The 21,493-nt window shown below is 34.3% G+C and overlaps 1 protein-coding gene across 6 annotated transcripts; it reads right to left on the reverse strand.

The window, feature by feature from the left end:
* Nucleotides 1–4,697: 4,697 nt before the first annotated feature.
* Nucleotides 4,698–14,661, reverse strand: LOC133668531 (uncharacterized). Of its 6 annotated transcripts, none has more exons than XM_062088447.1 (6): nt 14,459–14,661; nt 14,236–14,316; nt 13,307–13,368; nt 11,523–11,630; nt 5,682–11,441; nt 4,698–5,291 (listed from the first exon to the last, which is right to left on the reverse strand). In XM_062088447.1, exons 4-5 carry the CDS (start codon nt 11,614–11,616, stop codon nt 5,791–5,793), a joined length of 5,745 nt encoding a protein of 1,914 aa, XP_061944431.1. In that variant the 5' UTR covers nt 11,617–11,630; nt 13,307–13,368; nt 14,236–14,316; nt 14,459–14,661; the 3' UTR covers nt 4,698–5,291; nt 5,682–5,790. The 6 variants fall into 6 exon arrangements, with proteins under 6 accessions (XP_061944431.1, XP_061944430.1, XP_061944427.1 ...); XM_062088446.1 differs by having other exon boundaries at nt 4,698–4,954; nt 5,043–5,291; nt 5,682–11,630; XM_062088443.1 differs by having other exon boundaries at nt 5,682–11,630; nt 13,316–13,368.
* Between the last annotated feature and the right edge of the window lie 6,832 nt (nt 14,662–21,493).

A 21,493-nucleotide genomic window follows, 5' to 3' on the forward strand; every position in this document is an offset into this window, starting at 1 on the left:
AACATAACATGACCACCCAAATCAACTCATCAGATACTATCTCTCCCGCCAGCCTTCAACACCATGAGGTTCCTCTCATTACAATAAATACCACCGCACAAACACCTCTCAAACTCACATCCACAAATTACATCTCCTGGAAGCTTTAATTGGATCTCATTTCTAACTTTTTTTAGTATATTAAGAAGCTATGATATAATATTCTTGTATTGCAAGAGAATTATGCAATGCGATTGTTGTTTTGAGTAAATCTTTGCTCAGGACGAACTTTAAGTATATCGTCTTCAATTTTATCTTCGGTTGTTTTTCACGGTATTCTCAATAATTTGCTTGTCCCTCGGCAACTCTGGAGTTAATTTCTCTATATCTTTGAGATGAGAAGTCATTGTATTTAGTTATATCAGATATGATATTATATTTTTTTTATTGATTTTTTTTGTTTGACTTAATATTAATGAAGTATATTAATTATGTATAGAACGAATGTAATTTTAGATTGTTAAAAAATGAATAGATCCATAACTTGTATTTAATAAGAATAATTACATTTATGAACTTGTTTTGGTTAAGCAAATATATAAAATAATAATAATAATTTATAATTCGATAATTAGATAGTATTTTTATAATTACAATGCACAATACATGTATTAACACAATATTTTGAAAAAAGAAGAAGAAAGAATGCCTTGACATTTAAACCAAGCCCAGATGCCAACAAGCATGAAAACAGAGAAGAAAAGATGAGAGCCTCAAGACACAAGATTTCTTAAACATAATGGGAACCCAGAATATGGGATATCTTAGGGGTTCTGGTGACAAGTATGCAGCTTCATAACCAAGCTATATATTTTATACATAGTACATAGGCTCAAAGCCATTACAGCCACTAAAGAAACCCGAAGATGATATTGATCGAAGCCATCATGACCATATATGACCATAAATTTGTGAGCACAACTAAAATGGAAGACGGCCCTGCATGTGCATGCCCAGTTTGCTCAAGAAACGGTGTACAAGAAAAAAACAAGCTAAAAGGCAGTAAGTTTTCATGTTTTAAGGTAGTCTTCGACTTCACAAAAAACCATGCATCAAAACGCATTTCCCTCCTCCTCCCCAACCGCTAGCACTAATCGCTAAAGCCATGCATAGTTCATCATAATATCTTCCATGGCCAAGACACAATGGATCCGTTGGCTGGGATGAATCTCCTCGAGGTTCCTCAGCTTGATTAATTGATGGCCTCTCATGAAAGCTACCTACCAGAAGCTCAATCTCTTCATCAGTGATGCTACTCAACCAATGTCCAGACGCTCCAAAGGAAAGAACATCTTCTTGTTGTGCCATCACTTCACTGTTCTGTTCTTGCGCAGAAGCTAAAATTGCATTAGTGACCTCGTCATTGCTTGAGCCTGCCACAGTTTTAAGTGTCTTTTTTTTCCTTTTCTGAAGGACCATCAATTGCTGCAAGGGCTGCATCTTGGACATCTTTAGGCACTTGTCCGCTAAATTTAAAAACAAAAAACAACGAATTCAAGGTTGAGGGTCAATCTAGTACGAATTCCATAAGGCATGGATTATAAAAACTGAGAAAGATCAATTTATTTATTTTTGGAAACCGTTGATGATCCTGAACTCCAAAGTTTCTCAACAAAGTTTCTACAACTTGTGTTTTACTTAAAAGATTCAAACAACAGGTACATGTGAAAAGAAGAAACACCAACAAAATGAAGATTAGTCGAGAATTACTTCCTTCCAAATAAAGGGAATGAAGCGAGTGTTGATGCCTGCTTTCTCAAACTCTGCCCTTGCATCTGGACCGTCATTAGCATTTGAGGAGGCAATTAGCAAGACGAAACTAAAAGAAGAGAGCATTTCTGATCACACAATTAACAAGAAGCACCAGCCATTTTAGCAAGAGTGTCAAGCATAATTACTTAAAATATCCAAGAGTCTCTTTAATTATCAAAATAAGATTTCTTACAAGTAATTGGCTTCCCACATCAAGCTATTTGTCGTTTTAATTTTTCATATCAAACTACCACTAAAATGAGTGAATGAATTAAATTACAATAACTAAATAATTAAACAACAATCCATCCATAAAAAACCCTATTTATAATCACTTGAATTTTTAAACCTCATCAAAAAATACCTCTCAGAAGCTCAAAGTCTTCATCAGGGAAGCTGGGCAGCCAATGTTCAGGGCGCACCAACGAAAAGAGCATCTCCTTCTTGTGCCATCACTTCATCATTGTTTTGTTCTTGGACAGAAGCTAAAATTGTATTGGTGACCTCGTTATTGCTTGAGCCTCCTACGGTCTTAAGTTTTTTTTTTTCTGGAGTGTCATCCATTGCAGCACGCACTACATTTTGAACTTTTTCAGGAACTTTCTCACATATTTTAACACCACGCCCTTTCACTCCTGACAAATGCCATTTGATTCTAGAAATGGAAGTATTCTCGGAAAATAAATGCCCACAAAATTTACACTTCATGCCACCATTATTCATATCTTCAACATCATTCCAAAATAGATCGTTTGATCGAACCATTTTTTCCTATAGAAAAAGAAAGTCACAGTATTAAATAAGAATTAATGGAAGTTACATTAATTGGAAAAAGAAAGGTTAAAACAGAAAAATAATTATAAAAAGCTCAAGGTTAAGGGTCAATATAGTGCGAACTCCATAAGACATGGATTATAAAAACTGAGAAAGATCAATTGATTTATTTTTGCAAACTATTGATGAAGTTGAAGCAGAATCTCTGTTTTGATTTTTCTTTTTTGTGTTTTTGGTACATTGGTCAACAATAGCTTGGAAGACTTTTTAGGCTACTCTTCTACTTAAAATATTAATAATTCTATTCTAAATTCCAATCTTATACACCATTTTTATTGGGAACTGCCGCAAGGAAGTTACCCATCTTGCATGCATTTTATTTCTGATTCTTTTCTGATTATTTTAAAATTTCATCACCTCATGATACAATATAATACCCATCATATAGTGCTCCCACTTCTTAAGAGTCTCAAAAACTTGGAACGCTTTCATCTATCAAATTATTTGATATTTAGGACTTGTTCTACGTTTGTATTTGTAAAGGGACCAAGGGCAAACCAGTTTTGATCGCTGCACAAGGAAATCGCTGCATGTCCTTTATTTGAAGAAATCACATTTTGTTCTGCCAAATCTTTCTTTGCTTTAGAATCTACTAAGAGCCAATAGGTTGGGATTTGTTTTGCCTGTATGCAAATTTTTATTTGCTTTTGTCTCCCTAAGGTTTTCATTTTAGAAAAGTCTTGATATATAGCATAATTTGAGCAAAATGTGATAAAGATATGAACTCCAAAAAAAATCACTGTTGAAATCTTGATATATAGCATTTTAGAAATAACTGTTGAAATCTTTTTTTTTTATCAGTGATATGAATAAAAGAACCCAATGTTGGTTTAGATTAATTGTTTGTTTAGTTTAATTTCAAGGTAAAGCATATAAACTCTATATCTTATGTCTTTCATCGATGATCTCATGAATTTTGCTGATGGATCTCGTTATAGTTTGAAAAGCAAATAATTGTTCATGCTTCTAACTTGTTAAGAAAGAGGGAGAGATACATGGAGGAAGACAATTCTTTTTATTCATCAATCTCATTACATATGGGGAGAAAAAGATTACAGAGTAATTAAAATCTAATTCATGATTAGACTAAAGAGAACTTGAAGTCATTTTAACTACTCATGAACTCATTCATCTTTCTAGGCAAGCTCATCCATCTCTCCAAAGGATTAATATTCAGCAGATCTGTATTGGTTTCCCAGCCTATTTCATCTATCAGTTATCTGGTTTATACAAGGCGTAATCCAGCAAAATGCGAGCGCTTTTGTGCTGGTATGGAATAAATATGGCTTCTCAATTATGGAAAATCTCTTAGTTCCAGTTGGGTAGATATCTTGGTGTGCCTTTCATTAGTGGAAAGCTAAATGATGTTGATTGCATGCTGCTCCTGGAAAATAATCATTAGTAGACTTCAACATTCGGTAACTGAGCTTCAGTAGATTACTGTTCATTTCTTACGGGCTTGATACTAAATTCATTGGGAAATGCAGAGCTAATTTCAACCCAAAAATTTGCTTATCATTTTTAGTGAATAATGAACAAGATGATGATTAACACAGTGATCATTGAAATAATGAAGAAGGTTACAATCAAAACACACCCAGAGCGATACAGGATGAACAAAAAAGGACAGAATATACGAGTCCATCCCAGCTTGAAACAATCAAGTTGAACAGTAGGTGCTTCAAAGTCTAGACAACACTAATGGAAGGAAGTCTGACGCAGGAGATTCTAGAGGAGCTGAGCTATCATATACGTAGCTGATAGCTTTGAACTACCTTGACATGGCAGACCAGTGCAGGGATGGAAGGACACAAGAGTGCGGGTCCGATTTGAGGATGTTTTTGCACACTTTTTAGTTTTAAATCTGTTGTTATCTTATCCATCTGTGATTACTTAAAACTAAATAACACTTTTTGTACACTTCTCTTCTATGACTATTTAATTTTCTTTATATTAAAATATTATAATTTAAAGTTTAATATTACATATCCATTTTCAAAAGTCTTCCCCATCTTTTACCTGCAAACGTGGAGACAAACGAGAGAACACAGTGAATGAACACGTGAAATCCATTGATGAAAATAAAAATTCATTCAATCTGTGACACCAAAACAAGCGTACAAGGTACCATACATGGCGTATAGATTATTACAGAGAGCTCAAAATCTGTGGCCTTAGGAGGAGCATCCTACTCACGTACACTACGAAACAGTAAGTTGTCAGGCTTAATATCTCTATGCATGAGACCAAGTGAAGGACATCCTCAGCATCAGGATGCTCCCACTCCACTACTGACTCACGCCATTCTTTTGCTTCCTTGTGGATGGAACTTAATGCAGACAACAAGGCTTGAATCAGGAAGAGAATTGGTTATAAGTAGACAGAAAGATTCAGAGAGACAGAGAGAGGCTATGTACCCAGATATCCCACAGCAATAATAAATTTGGTACTCAATTCAAAAGCATTATATGAAATTGTCTGACATGAGACTAGAGAAAGTAGGATTCCTGGAGAATCCACCGCATCTTGTGCCAGGGGGTCTCCATGCCCGAAGCTATGCAGAGTGTGGATCCCCTTTAGCTTCCCCAGATGCATCATCTCTCCTTGAAATGCCTTAACAACAAACATTCTGCAGCTTTGGAATCCTTCACCGGCTGTCAAATTATCTACAAAAAGATTATCAAATTATTATAAAGGAACAAACTTTAAAGCTGATCAAATTCTCATTTAAAATCTAGCCTTTAAAAAGACAATAGTTATCCAATCCCACATAAACAAATTAAGCATCTTCCTATAAATAATAAATAAAAAGAGGAATTTTAGATAATATTTAATTAGTGTCTCAAAATTAAAGGGACAAATATAAAAGGTGCTACGATTGGGAATGATAAAATAAAATCATTAGGTTAATCATACTTGTGGGTCAAATTTAATATAAACACACAGCAATGGATGTTGTTGAGGCTAATAATTCATTCAAATTAAATTAAGATTGTGAGAGAAAGAGAGGAATTCAATATCTATTATATTATATTGAAGGCGGAGTCGTTTCCTACCAATGGCTCGGCCCAAAACACTATAAAGGGACGAAGGACTTCCTTAGCGTTAGGATCCTCCCACTCCACTTCTGACTCCCACCATTCTTTTGGATGTATATATATTTTTTCAATAGAAGGGGGAGATAGAAGACAAATTGAGCTTCTCACATGTGTGTACGTCAATAATTCGGAGAGAATCACAAATCAGTTTTGCACTACAAATTCTTTTCAGTTCTGGTAAATCAATCAAGCCCAATTCTCTTAACTTTGGGAGTTTGAATTCGGTGCTGTTGCTGCTGCTTTCTTCATCTGATCTTGTTCCACCTATTATCTCCTCCATCTTCTCACATCCTCTAACTGTAATCTTTTCTAGGTTTACGAGGGAAATCCAAGAAGATGGAACCAAACTCTCCATGCTATTGCAATTCCTTACTTCAATTTGTTGGAGAGAATCGCACCTCAGTTTTGCACTCCATTTGCTTTTCAATTCTCGTAAATTAAACAATGTCAGAGATCTTAACTTTGGGAGTTTGAATTCGGTGATGCTGCTGCTGCTTTCTTCATCTGATCTTGTTCCGCCTATTATCTCCTCCATTTTCTCACATTCTCCAACTGTAATCTTTTCTAGGTTTACGAGGCAAATCCAAGAAGATGGAACCAAGCTCTCCATGCTGTTGCAATTCCTTACTTCAATTTCTCGGAGAGAATCGCACCTCAGTTTTGCACTACAAATTCTTTTCAGTTCTGGTAAATTAAACAATGCCAGAGTTCTCAACTTTGGGAGCTTGAATTCGGAGCTGCTGCTGCTGCTTTCTTCATCTGATCTTGTTCCGCCTATTATCTCCTCCATCTTCTCACATTCTTCTACTCTAATCTCTACCAGGTTTACGAGGCAAATCCAAGAAGATGGAACCAAGCTCTCCATGCTGTTGCAGTTCCGTACTACAATTTGTTGGAGAGAATCGCACCTCAGTTTTGCACTACAAATTCTTTTCAGTTCTGGTAAATTAAACAATGCCAGATATCTCAACTTTGGGAGCTTGAATTTGGAGCTGCTGCTGCTGCTTTCTTCATCTGATCTTGTTCCGCCTATTATCTCCTCCATTTTCTCACATTCTCCAACTGTAATCTTTTCTAGGTTTACGAGGCAAATCCAAGAAGATGGAACCAAGCTCTCCATGCTGTTGCAATTCCTTACTTCAATTTCTCGGAGAGAATCGCACCTCAGTTTTGCACTACAAATTCTTTTCAGTTCTGGTAAATTAAACAATGCCAGAGTTCTCAACTTTAGGAGCTTGAATTCGGAGCTGCTGCTGCTGCTTTCTTCATCTGATCTTGTTCCGCCTATTATCTCCTCCATCTTCTCACATTCCTCTACTCTAATCTTTTCTAGGTTTACGAGGGGAATCCAACAAGATGGAACCAAGCTCTCCATGCTGTTGCAATTCCTTACTTCAATTTGTTGGAGAGAATCGCACCTCAGTTTTGCACTCCATTTGCTTTTCAATTCTGGTAAATTAAACAATGCCAGAGTTCTCAACTTTGGGAGCTTGAATTCGGAGCTGCTGCTGCTGCTTTCTTCATCTGATCTTGTTCCGCCTATTATCTCTTCCATCTTCTCACATTCTTCTACTCTAATCTTTTCGAGGTTTACGAGGCAAATCCAAGAAGATGGAACCAAGCTCTCCATGCTGTTGCAATTCCTTACTTCAATTTCTCGGAGAGAATCGCAAATAAGCTGTGCACTACAAATTCTTTTCAGTTCTGGTAAATTAAACAATGCCAGAGTTCTCAACTTTGGGAGCTTGAATTTGGAGCTGCTGCTGCTGCTTTCTTCATCTGATCTTGTTCCGCCTATTATCTCCTCCATCTTCTCACATTCTCCAACTGTAATCTTTTCTAGGTTTACGAGGCAAATCCAAGAAGATGGAACCAAGCTCTCCATGCTGTTGCAGTTCCGTACTACAATTTTTTCGAGAGAATCGCACCTCAGTTTTGCACTACAAATTCTTTTCAGTTCTGGTAAATTAAACAATACCAGATATCTCAACTTTGGGAGCTTGAATTCGGAGCTGCTGCTGCTGCTTTCTTCATCTGATCTTGTTCCGCCTATTATCTCCTCCATCTTCTCACATTCTCTAACTATAATCATTCCTAGGTTTACGAGGGAAATCCAAGAAGATGGAACCAAGCTCTCTATGCTGTTGAAATTCCTTACTTCAATTACTCGGAGAGAATCGCAAATAAGCTTTGCACTACAAATTCTTTTCAGTTCTGGTAAATCTTTCAATGCCAGAGATCTCAACTTTGGGAGCTTGAATTCGGAGCTGCTGCTCCTGCTTTCTTCATCTGATCTTGTTCCGCCTATTATCTCCTCCATCTTCTCACATTCTTCTACTCTAATCTTTTCTAGGTTTACGAGGGGAATCCAAGAAGATGGAACCAAGCTCTCCATGCTGTTGCAATTCCTTACTTCAATTTGTTGGAGAGAATCGCACCTCAGTTTTGCACTCCATTTGCTTTTCAATTCTGGTAAATTAAACAATGCCAGAGTTCTCAACTTTGGGAGCTTGAATTCGGAGCTGCTGCTGCTGCTTTCTTCATCTGATCTTGTTCCGCCTATTATCTCCTCCATCTTCTCACATTCTTCTACTCTAATCTTTTCTAGGTTTACGAGGCAAATCCAAGAAGATGGAACCAAGCTCTCCATGCTGTTGCAATTCCTTACTTCAATTTCTCGGAGAGAATCGCAAATAAGCTGTGCACTACAAATTCTTTTCAGTTCTGGTAAATCTTCCAATGCCAGAGTTCTCAACTTTGGGAGCTTGAATTCGGAGCTGCTGCTGCTGCTTTCTTCATCTGATCTTGTTCCACCTATTATCTCCTTCATTTTCTCACATTCTCTAACTGTAATCTTTTCTAGGTTTACGAGGTTTGGCAGCAAGACAAGAGGGAACAACTTCTTCATACTACTACATCCAGAGCAATTGAACACTTTAAGACTAGAAAATACACCATTATAAGATGGAAATGGTGTTGGAGAAGGGCAAAACCAAGAAGATGAAATCAAGCTCTCCATGCTATTGCAATCCTCAATGTGGATGACCTCCAGTTCTATTGAATGCTCTATTCCAGACGAAACATCACATGAACATTTATAAATAAAAAGTTCTTGAATGTCATTAGGGAACATGACTTGAAAATCTCCATCTCCATTGTTACACAAATTACCCAACCAAACTGTTTTACTTCCGCCATAATCAGTTATTTCATTATAATAATCTTCATCCAGTGGTCCTATGAAAATTCTGTATGTACTTAGTGATCGAGTCTTATCCCGAGAATTGAGATACTCCACAAAGTCAGATTGACCTTCAAAATGGCATGCCAATTTTTCCAACTCCCTCAAGCATCCTACTTCTTTTCCTTTAACTGTTACTGGAACGTAGTCATCATCAATCTCCTCTAATATGAAGACTTGCAGGTGAGAGAGTTTTGGTAATATCCCACTAGGAAACTCCTTGACACCACATCCATCCATCCTCAGATACCTCAGGTTGGATAGACATTGCATGCCTTGAGGCATCTTTTCAAGCGACCTAGTACCAGAGAGATCTAACCTTTTCAGTGCTCCGAGCATTTTTAATGGTGGTATATGCCTTAAATCACTGCAATCTTCGAGTAATAATGCAGTGAGACTCACTAGTTCAGAGACAGAATCAGGCAATTCTGTGATACTTGTACGAGACAGATCAAGAACCTTGAGCCCATGCAATTGTGTGAAAAACGAATCTGCAATAAATCGCAACCCTTCATTATCACATAGCAATAGAGTTGAGAGATTGGGACATCTTGGTGAATGCCTAGAAGGAATTTCCTTGACATTACAACCCTTCAGATAGACTCTCACTAGATTCTCTTTCCACATATCCACATCTGGTAATCCTCGAAGAAAATCCCTAACCATGACTGGAGAGTTTGTTTGGAGTATTTGGTGGGTCATGTCCCTAATCAAGTCATGCATCTTGACACATCTATCGTAATCACCATAACCAGCTCTTTCCAATAAACAAACTTTTTCAAGTTTATCAAGCATCGTGTGGCCCTCGTCAAATGCTTCTTGCCTGCTCCTCATTCCTTCAATTATTCCCTCATCGATCAAATAACCTATCAGCTCCTCCCTTTCAATCATATAATCTTCGGGATACAATGCACAATACAAGAGACATTGTTGTAATGCTAAATCATTTAACTGATCATAACTAAATCTCAATAACCGGAATACCTTATCTTCCATTTCCCTACATTTTGATTCTTTCAATTTCTTCAATGTATTCCTCCACTCATGTGGCTCCTCCACTCCTCTCATGCTTCCTGCCATTGTAATAATTCCCAGTGGCAAACCAGCACATTCCCTTACAACATCCTCAGCAATTCGTTTAACTTCTGGGGAAAGTGCTATGTCATGTCCAAGTCTCTCAGTAAACAAAGTCCAAGCTTCTCTCTCTAAAATAGGCTGCACTTTGATGGTGTGTTGGGTTTTCATCTGTTGACAAACTTTTTCTGATCGAGATGTAAGAATCAGCTTGCATCCCTCAACTTGGTCAGGAACTCCCAGCTTTTGTAGGTCAAAAGCCTCCCACAAATCATCCAAAATCAGAACCCATTTCTGTTTCTTTTTTAATTCTTTTGACAATTTGGAAGCTCTATACAACTCCTCATCTTCAGTAGAAAGATCTAAATCAATCCGTCTTGCCAAACTTGTCTGCAATTTATTAATGCTGGTATCTTGTGAAACAGTAATCCAGTAAACAGGAGTGTCTGCTCTTTTTAAAAGCTGATTATGTAGATGTGTCAACAATGTGGTCTTACCCACCCCACCCATACCATAGATGCCAATGCTTGAAAATTCATTGCGCATCAACAAAGATGAGATAGTCTTCTTATGTTCTTCGAATGCTTGACCCACCATTTTTCTCGTTGGAAGTGCATATCCTTTAATCTCATTTGTGTTGCATGCAACCCCTCCAGAAGAGCTAGCTCCTGTGCCAGGCTGCACTAATCTTCCACGATTGTTCTCCACGTCCTCCTCCCCCATTAAAAAAGCAGAGATTGCATTCATCTGACCCCAAGTTTCCTCTTCTAATCGTTGCACTAGATCTATTCTTTGTGTAGCTTCCCCTGTACTATCATGTGCATCAATCATTAGTCTCCTGGAATGATAACTAGATCCATCACCAGTGTTTTCCATGCCATTTGCCGCTGAGTTCGGACAAATTCTCTCTTCCTCCGCACCTTGTTCCATGCCATGAACTCCCACTTGTATCCTTCCAGCATGCCCTGCCAAACTGTCAACTTCTGCATTGCTTTGTTCCAACACTTGAACCGGTACTGGTTCTATCCTGAATGCAACCATGTTCTGCACATCGTTCATATTGGCATCATTGTTTACGGATGGAGAACAGAGTTGATCATCTGTTGGTCGGGATGAATCTCCTCGAGGCTCATCTGTTTGATTAATTGATGGCCTCTCAGGAGAACTACCTCTCTCCAGCTGCACAAGTTCAGCCGCTCCAATCAAATCATTTGCCCGTGCAAGTTCTCCAGTGAAAAAAGGTCCTCCTTGTTGTGCCATCTCTACATGTGTCACTTCAATGTTCCGTTCTTGCGTTGAAGCTGAAATTGCATTAGCGACCTCGTTAGTGCTTGAGCCTGCAACAGTTTTAAGTTTCTTTTCTGGGGGGCCATCAATTGCTTCACAAGCTGCATCTCGAACTTCTGGTGGAACATTTTCACAAATTTTAACACCACGCCCTTTCACTTTTGCCAAATGCAATTTGATCCTCGTAACGGAAGTACCTTGGGAAAAACAATGCCCACAAAACGTACACGTCATGCTACCACCATCCATCTTTTCAACATATTCCCAAAAACGATCATTTGGTCGACTCATTTTGATCACTGGCTCTATAGAAAAGAAAACAGAAAAAGATATTTCAACACGATGCCCTATAAAAAAAAATAGAAATTCAAAGGAACATTGAATAAAAATCAAAGGAAGTTACTCTTAATGGAGGGAGTTAACATCAGAAAGTTGTATGTTCAATTAATAGAAGGAAAAAACCAATGAATTATGGACCAATCAAAACAAAAGTTTAAATAAGAAATAATTTTAATTTTTCAACAACAAATCAAAACGGTTTTAATGATGTACATAATGGAAATTGAACTGAATCCAAGCCTTTTTTTTTCCTTACAAAAGTTTTAGATTTTTTTTTTATAAAATTAGCACATTAAATTAAAAATATTAACCATTTTTCCTTAAATTTATATTCAACCTTAAAAAAAAACCTGTAATTGGATCATAAACTCAACCAAGTTCAATATTTTTTCACCTTAAATAAAAATAAAAAACAAAGTGAACAGTGCTACTCACAGTAAAACATGTGAAGTGAATCCAGACTATGAACTCAACTAGATTTAATATTTGTTTTTTCATAAATTTATATTCAATCATAATAATAAAAACTCATAATCTAAAACATGAACTCAACTGGATTTAATATTTATTTTCCATAAAATTTATAGCAAATCTTAAAAAAATAAACAATATTATCCATAGTAAAATATAAAGGGATAAACAGTAAAACTGCATAATTTTCTACAAACATATTTTAGTTTATATAGTAATAAATTATTATATATATTATTTAGTATATAAAGAAAAAATTGGAAAAATACTGTAGACTTGCATAGTGTTTCCCACGTGGTTTAAATTATCGGTAATTAGTTATGTAATATATATGCTTCATATAATTTCGTAAGAGCACATAAAATCATCATATTTATCTCTTTAACATTAAGTTTTTTGTACAGAAATAATCTTAATTTTCACCATAAACCCTATGGCTTGCAAACATTTTTTTTATTCTTAAAGTTAAAATTAGTACATAAAAATTTAAAGCAACAGTTCATCTCAAAATATACTAAAATTATTTTTAACTTTCAAATACTATATGCTAAGAAAGTCCTATTTATATTCAACCTCAATATTCATACAAAATCTATAGCCTAATTTAACAGTTGATATTATATGATTCTAAAACTTGATTTATTAAAAGGGTTTCAATTAGTTTTTTTTTTCTATGTGATTCATAATATAATTTTTAATAAATCTAATAAATAATCTATATATAAAAAATACAATCCGTAAATTTTATGGAAAATCAACAATTAATTCTACTAATTTATTTAATATCTAAACTATTTTATTTTAATATCTATCCAAATATATACACATGATCTCCTTGGGTGTTTTTATATCATTTTAATAATTTTTTAAAAAAATTAATGTAAAGGAATTAGACTTCATTCTCTATTTTTCCCCATATTACAAGCCTTTGTGTATCTAAATATCTTACATTAAAATTTTTCTTATGAGTAAAAAATTCAATTATTCACCTTGTTATTGTTATCCTACAACAACCTGTCCTTTACTTAAAATGATTCAAGCAATAGTTGCAGGTGAAAAACAGGAACACGAACAATAATGGAGGGGAAGCAAAATCTCTGTTTGATTTTTTCTGTTCTGTGTTTTCAGTACAATGGTCAACAATAGCTTGGAAGAGTTTGTTAGCAGTAACCTGTTCGACCTCAATAATGTTAACGCGTGGATCCCAGTTGTTGTGGAAACTTTGCAAAGGATCTGCAGAAAGAAATATATTAGAATGATTTTTTTTATATTAATATATTGAAATAAAAAATGTTAACGCTTGGACCCGTCAATGTTTTATCAATTTTCCAGTAGAGTCATGACATATTGAATTGCGTGTTTAATATTTAAATATAAATTAATTTATTTATTTAATTAATAATAAATTAAATAATTTTATTCATTTTATTTTATTTTAATTAGAATTATAATTTATATGTAAGAAAACATATTAAAAACTTAATGAAGCTCGGATATTAAGAATTATTTGTACAAAATTAAAATATAATGATTAATAAAATATAATTTTATTATAAATAAGTTTTAGAAATTAAAGAATAGAATATAATTAATAAAAAAGATTAATATTCTAATATATTTCATATTTTAAGCTTTTTAAAAATAAAAAAAATATAATGATTAATAAAATACAATTTTAAAAAAGCATTTTTCATATTTTAAGCTTCTTAAAAATTGTAAGCACGCATAATCTTTATAATATTGTTAGGAATAAACACAAGAAAATGATTTATTAATTAAGATGAAGGGAACTTGAAATACAAAGTCCTTGGCGTTTATAGGAGGAGAAAAAAAATAAAAGGTTACGTTTATTTTTTTCCACAGATGATGAAATACTTATTTTAATTAGGCACTTTCCTTCACTACTTTCTCGAGATCATTTAGTCACAATTAATAGCAATTTTAATTAATTTTACTAATTAGTAGGCAATAAATTTTGGTGGATCATGACTTCCTAGATCAAAATACTTAATTAAATAACATGCAAAAATTATGACCCTTGGTAATTTAATAACCTGTTTTACTTGAATGAATCAAACAACAAAAAGATAAATAGTTTACCTGAACGCTTCTGGCAGCAAAATGAGGTTCTTTAAATGTCTGGTTACTGGTTCGCTTAAACAATCAGTAAAGAAAAGGGATCTGAGAGAAAAAAAATTATTATTATTCACCTTGTTATTGTTATCCTACAACCTGTCCTTTACTTAAAAAAGATTCAAGCAATAGTTGCAGGAGAAAAACAGGAACACCAACAGACGAAGAAGATGAAGTAAAAATACTTAACCTGGATTCAAGATGCCCTGCAAGAGCTGCCTTGCCCTGAGCAGTGATCAGAAAAAAAGAGCAGAAAGCACAGGCAAGAGAAGAGTATATGGAACAGAGAATGGTATAATATGGAAGAGATTGTTACAGTAATAGCACAGAGAGAAGAACGGTTCGAGGAAAAACAATAATGGAGTTGAAGCAAAAAATAATAATGGATATCCCTTGACTTGGAAGACTTTGGTAGCAGTAACCTGTTCGACCTCAATAATGTGAACGCGTGGACCCAGTTGTTTGTTAACGTGTGGACCCAGTTGTTGTGGAAATTTTGCAAAGGATATGGAGAAAGAAAAATATTAGAATGATTTTTTATATATTAAAATAATAAAAAGTATAAAGAAATAAAATAAATATATTTTTAAAAAGTATATAAAAACAAAAGTTACACATAGAGAGTATTTTTTTTCCGGACGTGGTTTTAATATTTTGAAAAAAGAATTGAAATGACGTGTGGAAGTTAAAGTAGTAGGGTAAAGAGGGATTATTTTCAATTTAGTTTGATTTTTATTAAATAAAATAATTAAACTAAAATTAAAAAAAAAAAATTGAATTCAAACCAGTTTAAATTGACCGATTTTGGTTCGATTATTTTAGAATAACAACCGGTTCAAATAGACTGGTTCTAGTTTGGCTCAATTTTTTTCCGTTTGACTCAGTTTTTTCCAGTTTGGCTGGGTTTTTTTCCGGTTTGGCTTGGTTTTTTGTAGTTTGGCTTGGTTTTTTTCCGGTTTGGCTCGGTTTTTTCTATTTGGGTTCGGTTCGATTCGTTTTTTCGGTTTCAGACTTATAAAACCGAAACAGAACCGGTTGGTTTTTTAAAAATTTTAATCGGTTTAATCAGTTTTTTTATGATTTGATTTTTTCAATTATCTATTTTATAATTTTTTCAGTTTAATTAGTTTCCAGTTTTTTTTTCACCTCTAATTTTGGTTGTTGTTTTTTTTTTTTTTTATCAGCACCAATAGTATTGACTACCTCGATCTCTGTATGCTCTACTGGGTGTCTAGTGATTTTCTCACCTCTGATTCATCCATCATTAGCTTTTTCTATAGCACACACAACAAAATTAACGATTGCCATCGTTATTGAAAATCTTCTCAACAACGAGAACGTCCTCTGTCTTATCTTCCTCGATTCACATTTTATTAACGATTTTCATCGTTCTTGAAAAATAATCTATAATTAATTCTCCTGATTTCATTCTAAGCATTTCAAACTCTGAACGAAGTGTTCGAAACTGCTGCCTCTTAGCCCTATTGTACCTTGATATTTCTTTTTCATGGAATCCCAAATATGCTCGACTGTGTCTTTGCAAAGGATGGTTTCCAAAATTGAGCAGTTGAAGCAAAATCTCTGTTCGATCTCTTTCTTTTTTGTGTTTTCAATACATTGGTCAACAATAGCTTGGAAGACTTCGGGATCAGTAACCTGTTCGACCTCAATAATGTGAACGCGTGGACCCCAGTTGTTGTGGAAACTTTGCACAGAATCTGGAGAAAGAAAATATCAGTTTGATATTTAAAAAATATATTTTTTTAAAAAAAATAAATTAGAATAATTTTTTTATCTTTTATATTAATATATTAAAATAATAAAAAGTATTAAGAAATAAAATAAATATATTTTTGAAAAGTATGTAAAAACAAAAGTTACACATGGATGAATTCTTGAGTATTTTTTCCCGGGCGACGCGATGAAAGTGAAAGTATTATGGCCAGCACCAATTGCATAGTTATTAGTCCCGCCTGGGATTGACCCGGTCTCTTTAATTTTATAGATTAACTCGGGCCAATACTAAAAATAAATAGTAATTATTTATCACCCGTCGAAAGTTATCTGTTCTGAATCTGATCGTTGCCCATCCATTATGAGGAACTCCAACTGTAGTCTCCTCAGGTGGATCAACAAGATTATATCTTGAAGGATCCTTAGGTCAAAATTCCCAGATCCCCATCCAACCACGTAAAAGCTATAGCCATGTAAATGGATGGGATGTTTATCAGCAGCTAATACATTTGTCCCTTGAAGAATGATCTCAACACTTGCATTGTACTCCAAAACCCTCACCTCAGTACCAAAACTTGGTGTCAAAAGGTGGGGTGGGAGATTCTCAGCAGTGTAATTGAACTCATTAGGAGGCTTACGAGGAAAATTCCTCCAGCAACCCCATAATAGTAAGCTTGAAGGATATCCAAAGATGGAGGAGTTACAAAGCTAATGTTATTCATACTAGCTGCAAACCTCTTACCAAAGGGACCCGCGCAAGATTTATCAGTACTACTGCAGTTAAGGAGGTTGACAGATATGGTAAAGAACAAACGAGTGTCAACTTTTTTACTGGACTCCGAAACTGCCTAGTGAAGTCTGTGGATGCTTGTGTTCCATTGTATGGAGGAAGAGGTGGAAAATAAGAGATTTCGGCGGGTGATAAACGCCATGGTGTGTGTATATATACCGGGTCTTGTCCGGGTTCGCCTGGGCCGCCCGGGTTAACTGGTTTTTACCGGGTTGTTGCACTGATTAGTTTTTTAATAAATCCGAACCGGTCCAACCATCGGGTCGACGGGATTCTGGATTGACCCGCGGGGCCGGGTTTGAAGACCGGAGCGGAGCCTATTTATATTTTTCACTTTGTTTTCTTAACTCTTTTTTTTTTTCAATTGAATCATTTGATTGCAAAATTAACTCCTAATTGTTTTAAATTTATTGGCTTGGAACAAAATTAAAAGATAGGACCAACTTAAAAAAGATACTGAAAATAGATTGTGTTTTTAAAGTTGATGTTAAAAATACACTTTAATCATCTAGTTTATAAATTTAGACTTTTTCGGTCCCTTATTTTTTCTAAATTATTTTCAAAGTTTTTGTTTAAATTATTTTATAACTCTTTTATTTGCATCTAGAATTAATTTGGTTTGTGGTCAATTAAGATCCAATAAAAGTCCAACCGGAAAAAAAATAAAAAAAGGACAAATCATTAGTTGGGTTAACTTATTATGATTGTATTCATTACATGTGTTAGTATATTTTGCATGTTAATTTATATGGATATAGTTTATCATCATCTTTTCATTTCACTTTTTCAGTTCTTTTTAATTCTTTGATAGTTTTTTGTTTTTATATTTAAACTGTGGTTATACAAGATTATAATGATGAAGGTGTTTTTTAAAAAAATCCAGATTGCTATTTGAGTGAGGCGTGCCCAGTTGTTGTGGAAACTTTGCAAAGGATCTGGAGAAAGAAAAATATTAGAATGATTTTTTTATATTAAAATAATAAAAAGTATTAAGAAATAAAATAAATATATTTTTAAAAAGTATATAAAAACAAAAGTTACACATAGAGAGTATTTGTTTTCCGGACGTGGTTTTAATATTTTGAAAAAAGAATTGAAATGACGTATGGAAGTTAAAGTATTGTGGCAAGGAGAGGTTATTTTCAGTTTGGTTTGGTTTTTATCAAAAAAAATCAAACTAAAATTTGAAAAAAAAACAAAACTGAACTGAAACCGATTCAAACTAACCTGTTTTGGTTCGATTATTTTAGAATAAAAACCGGTTCGAACCGACCAGTTCCGGTTTGGCTCAATTTTTTTCGTTTGACTCGGTTTTCTCCAGTTTGGCTTGGTTTTTTCCGGTTTGGCTCGGTTTTTTCAACTTTTGCTTGGTTTTTTCCAGTTTGACTTGGTTTTTTCCGGTCAGACTTATAAAACAAAAACCGAACTGGTCGGTTTTTTAAAAATTCTAATCGATTTAATAAGTTTTTTTTTATGGTTTGGTTTTTTTAATTATTTATTTTATATTTTTTTCTAATTTAATTAGTTTTTCAATTTTTTAATAGTAAGCTTGAAGGATATCCAAAGATGGAGGAGTTACAAAGCTAATGTTATTCATACTAGCTGCAAGCCTATTACCAAAGGGACCCGCACAAGATTTATCTGTGTGTGTGTGTGTATAAAAACCAGGTGTTGTCCAAGTTTGCCTGGGCTGCCCGGATCGACCGGTTTTTACTGGGTTATTATACTGACCAGTTTTTTAATAAATCCGGATTGGTCCAGTCATCAAATCGACCGGGTCCCGAGTCAACTCGCGAGGTTGGGTTTGAAGACTGGAGTGGAGCCTTTTTAGATTTTTCACTTTGATTTCTTAACTCTTTTTTTTTTCAATTGAATCATTTGATTGCAAAATTAACTCCTAATTGTTTTAAATTTACTCGCTAGGAACAAAATTAAAAGAAAGGGACCAATTTAAAAAGGACACTGAAAATGGATTGTGGTTTTAAAGTTGACGTTAAAAATACACTTTAATCCTCCAGTTTATAAATTTAGACTTTTTCAGTCCCTTATTTTTTCTAAATTATTTTCAAAGTTTTTGTTTAAATTATTTTATAACTCTTTTATTTGCATCTAGAATTAATTTGATTTATGGTCAATTAAGATCCAATAAAAATCCAACTGGAAAGAGAATAAAAGAAGGACAAATTATTAGTTGGGTTAACTTATTATAGTTGTATTCATTACATGTGTTATATATTTTATATGTTAACTCATGTCGATATAGTTTGTCGTTATCTTTTCATTTCACTTTCTCATTTCTTTTTAGTTCTTTGATAATTTTTTGTTTTTATATTTAAAGTATGGTTAGACAAGAATATAATAATGAAAAACCCAGATTGCTATTTGAGTGAGGCAGAGTTTTTAGTGTGCCCACTTGGTCAAACATGTGACACCAATTTTTTGTTTTTTTAATTTATTAACAATTATAGTTGTCAATTAATTTATTTTAATATACCAGTCTAGTTTTCTTTTCAAATATCTCATTGCATACAGTAAAAAATAACATTGTTGATATTTTTAATGCAATTGTTTGCTTTTTATTTAACCCTCAGCAAAGCCCCAGGCTCAAAGCTTAGTAGTTTAGCTAAGGACTACGACTCCATTTAATATTTTTATCCATTTATGTTTTTAAATTTTTTAAATATTTTTTAGTTTCAAATTAATATTTTATTTTAAAAAGTAACATCTACTACACTCTGGTAATATTTAATATTGTAGCAATGGTTATTTTTTAAAATGTTTTTTATTTAAAAATACATCAAAATAATATTTTTTTTAAAAAAAATATTATTTTTAATATTAGTATATCAAAATAATTTAAAAATACTAAAATATTAATTTTAAAAAATTAATTTTTAAAAAAACATAATTAAACCGCGAAGCAAATAGTCTCTGCAACTCGCATCTATAGCTTTATACCGGGACCATTATTCCCAGCCCTCCTCCCTATTAGCAATCACAGGTGCCAAAAGATAAGGGCGATTTCATCTACAAGTATTAAAAGGATCCTCTCCTCGAGATTATGGAGCCAATTCAGGCTGCGTTTGTTTTCTACTGGTTTTTATATTTGTAATGAAACAAATATAATAAGGCATTTAGTAATAAATTAAATTATATTTTATATTATGATACCCACTAAAAAATTAAGTTTGAAACGTAGTTTTTGAATTTCTTCCTATTTGTTTTTGCGTTTCAAAAATAGTTTTGAAAAAAATTAATTTTTTTATTTTTTTATTTATTTTAAATTAATATTTTTTAGTGTTTTCAAATTATTTTGATGTGCTGATATAAAAAATAATTTTTAAAAAATAAAAAAATATTATTTTAATACATTTTCAAGTAAAAAGCATTCTGAAAAGTAACCACAACTATACTTTTAAACACAATTATACATGTTTTTTTTCTATATATAAATTTTAATAATAATTTTTACCAAACACCTATTTAAATCCAACTAACCACATTTAGCTATATTTGCCGCTAAGTTCGGACAAATTCTCTCTTCCTCCGCACCTAGTTCCATGCCATGAACTCCCCGCTTGTATCCTCCCAGCATGCCCTGCCAAACTGTCAAGTTCTGCATTGCTTTGTTCCATCACTTGAACCGCTACTGGTTCTGTCCTGACTGCATCCATGTTCTGCACATCGTTCATATTGGCATCATTGTTTACTGATGGAGAACAGAGTTGATCATCTGTTGGTCGGGATGAATCTCCTCGAGGCTCATCTGCTTGATTAATCCATGGCCTCTCACGAGAGCTACCTCTCTCCAGCTGCACAAGTTCAGCCCTTCCAATCAAATCATTTGCCCATGCAAGTTCTCCAGTGAAAAAAGGTCCTCCTTGTTGTGTCATCTCTACATGCGTCCCTTCATTGTTCTGTTCTTGCGTTGAAGCTGAAATTGCATTAGCGGCCTCGTTACTGCTTGCGCCCGCAACAGTTTTAAGTTTCTTTTCTGGAGGGCTATTATTAACTGCATCACAAGCTGCATCTCGAACTTCATGTGGAACTTTTTTACAAATTTTAACACCTTGCCTTTTCACTCCTGCCAAATGCAATTTGATCCTCGTAGTGGAAGTACCTTGGGAAAAACAATGCCCACAAAACGTACACCTCATGCTACCACCATCCATCTTTTCAACATATTCTCAAAAAGAGCACCGAGGCCCGGCGGTAGGAGGGGCTTCTCTCCTCCTGCTGCTCATGGGTTTGAGTTCTCATGTGCACGTCTGTCATTCCTGCAGTGTCTTATATGCTCACTGGGTTTGCAGGGTATTCAGTGGGCCGTGGAATTAGTCGTGGTGCGCGCAAACTGGCCCGGACACCCACGTAAATAAAAAAAAAACATATTCCCAAAAAGAAGGTTCATTTGGTCGACTCAGATCGGGCTCTATAGAAATGAAAAGAAAAAAAAAAAAACATGTCAACCAAAGGAACTACTCTTAATGGAGGGAGTTAGCATATGCTAATTAGAAAGTTGCATGTTCAATTAATAGAAGGGAAAAACCAATGAATTATCAAGGCTCTGATACCATGGCAACTCACACCACTTCTACTCCTCCAACACTTGCCATCCCCCTCACAACCACTATTTCCATCAAACTTGATGGTTCTAACAATTACCTGGCGTGGAAAATGCAGTTTCTTAATCTGCTCCGCGGT

This window comes from Populus nigra, chromosome 11 (assembly GCF_951802175.1).
Source record: "Populus nigra chromosome 11, ddPopNigr1.1, whole genome shotgun sequence".
Classification (NCBI taxonomy): domain Eukaryota; kingdom Viridiplantae; phylum Streptophyta; class Magnoliopsida; order Malpighiales; family Salicaceae; genus Populus; species Populus nigra.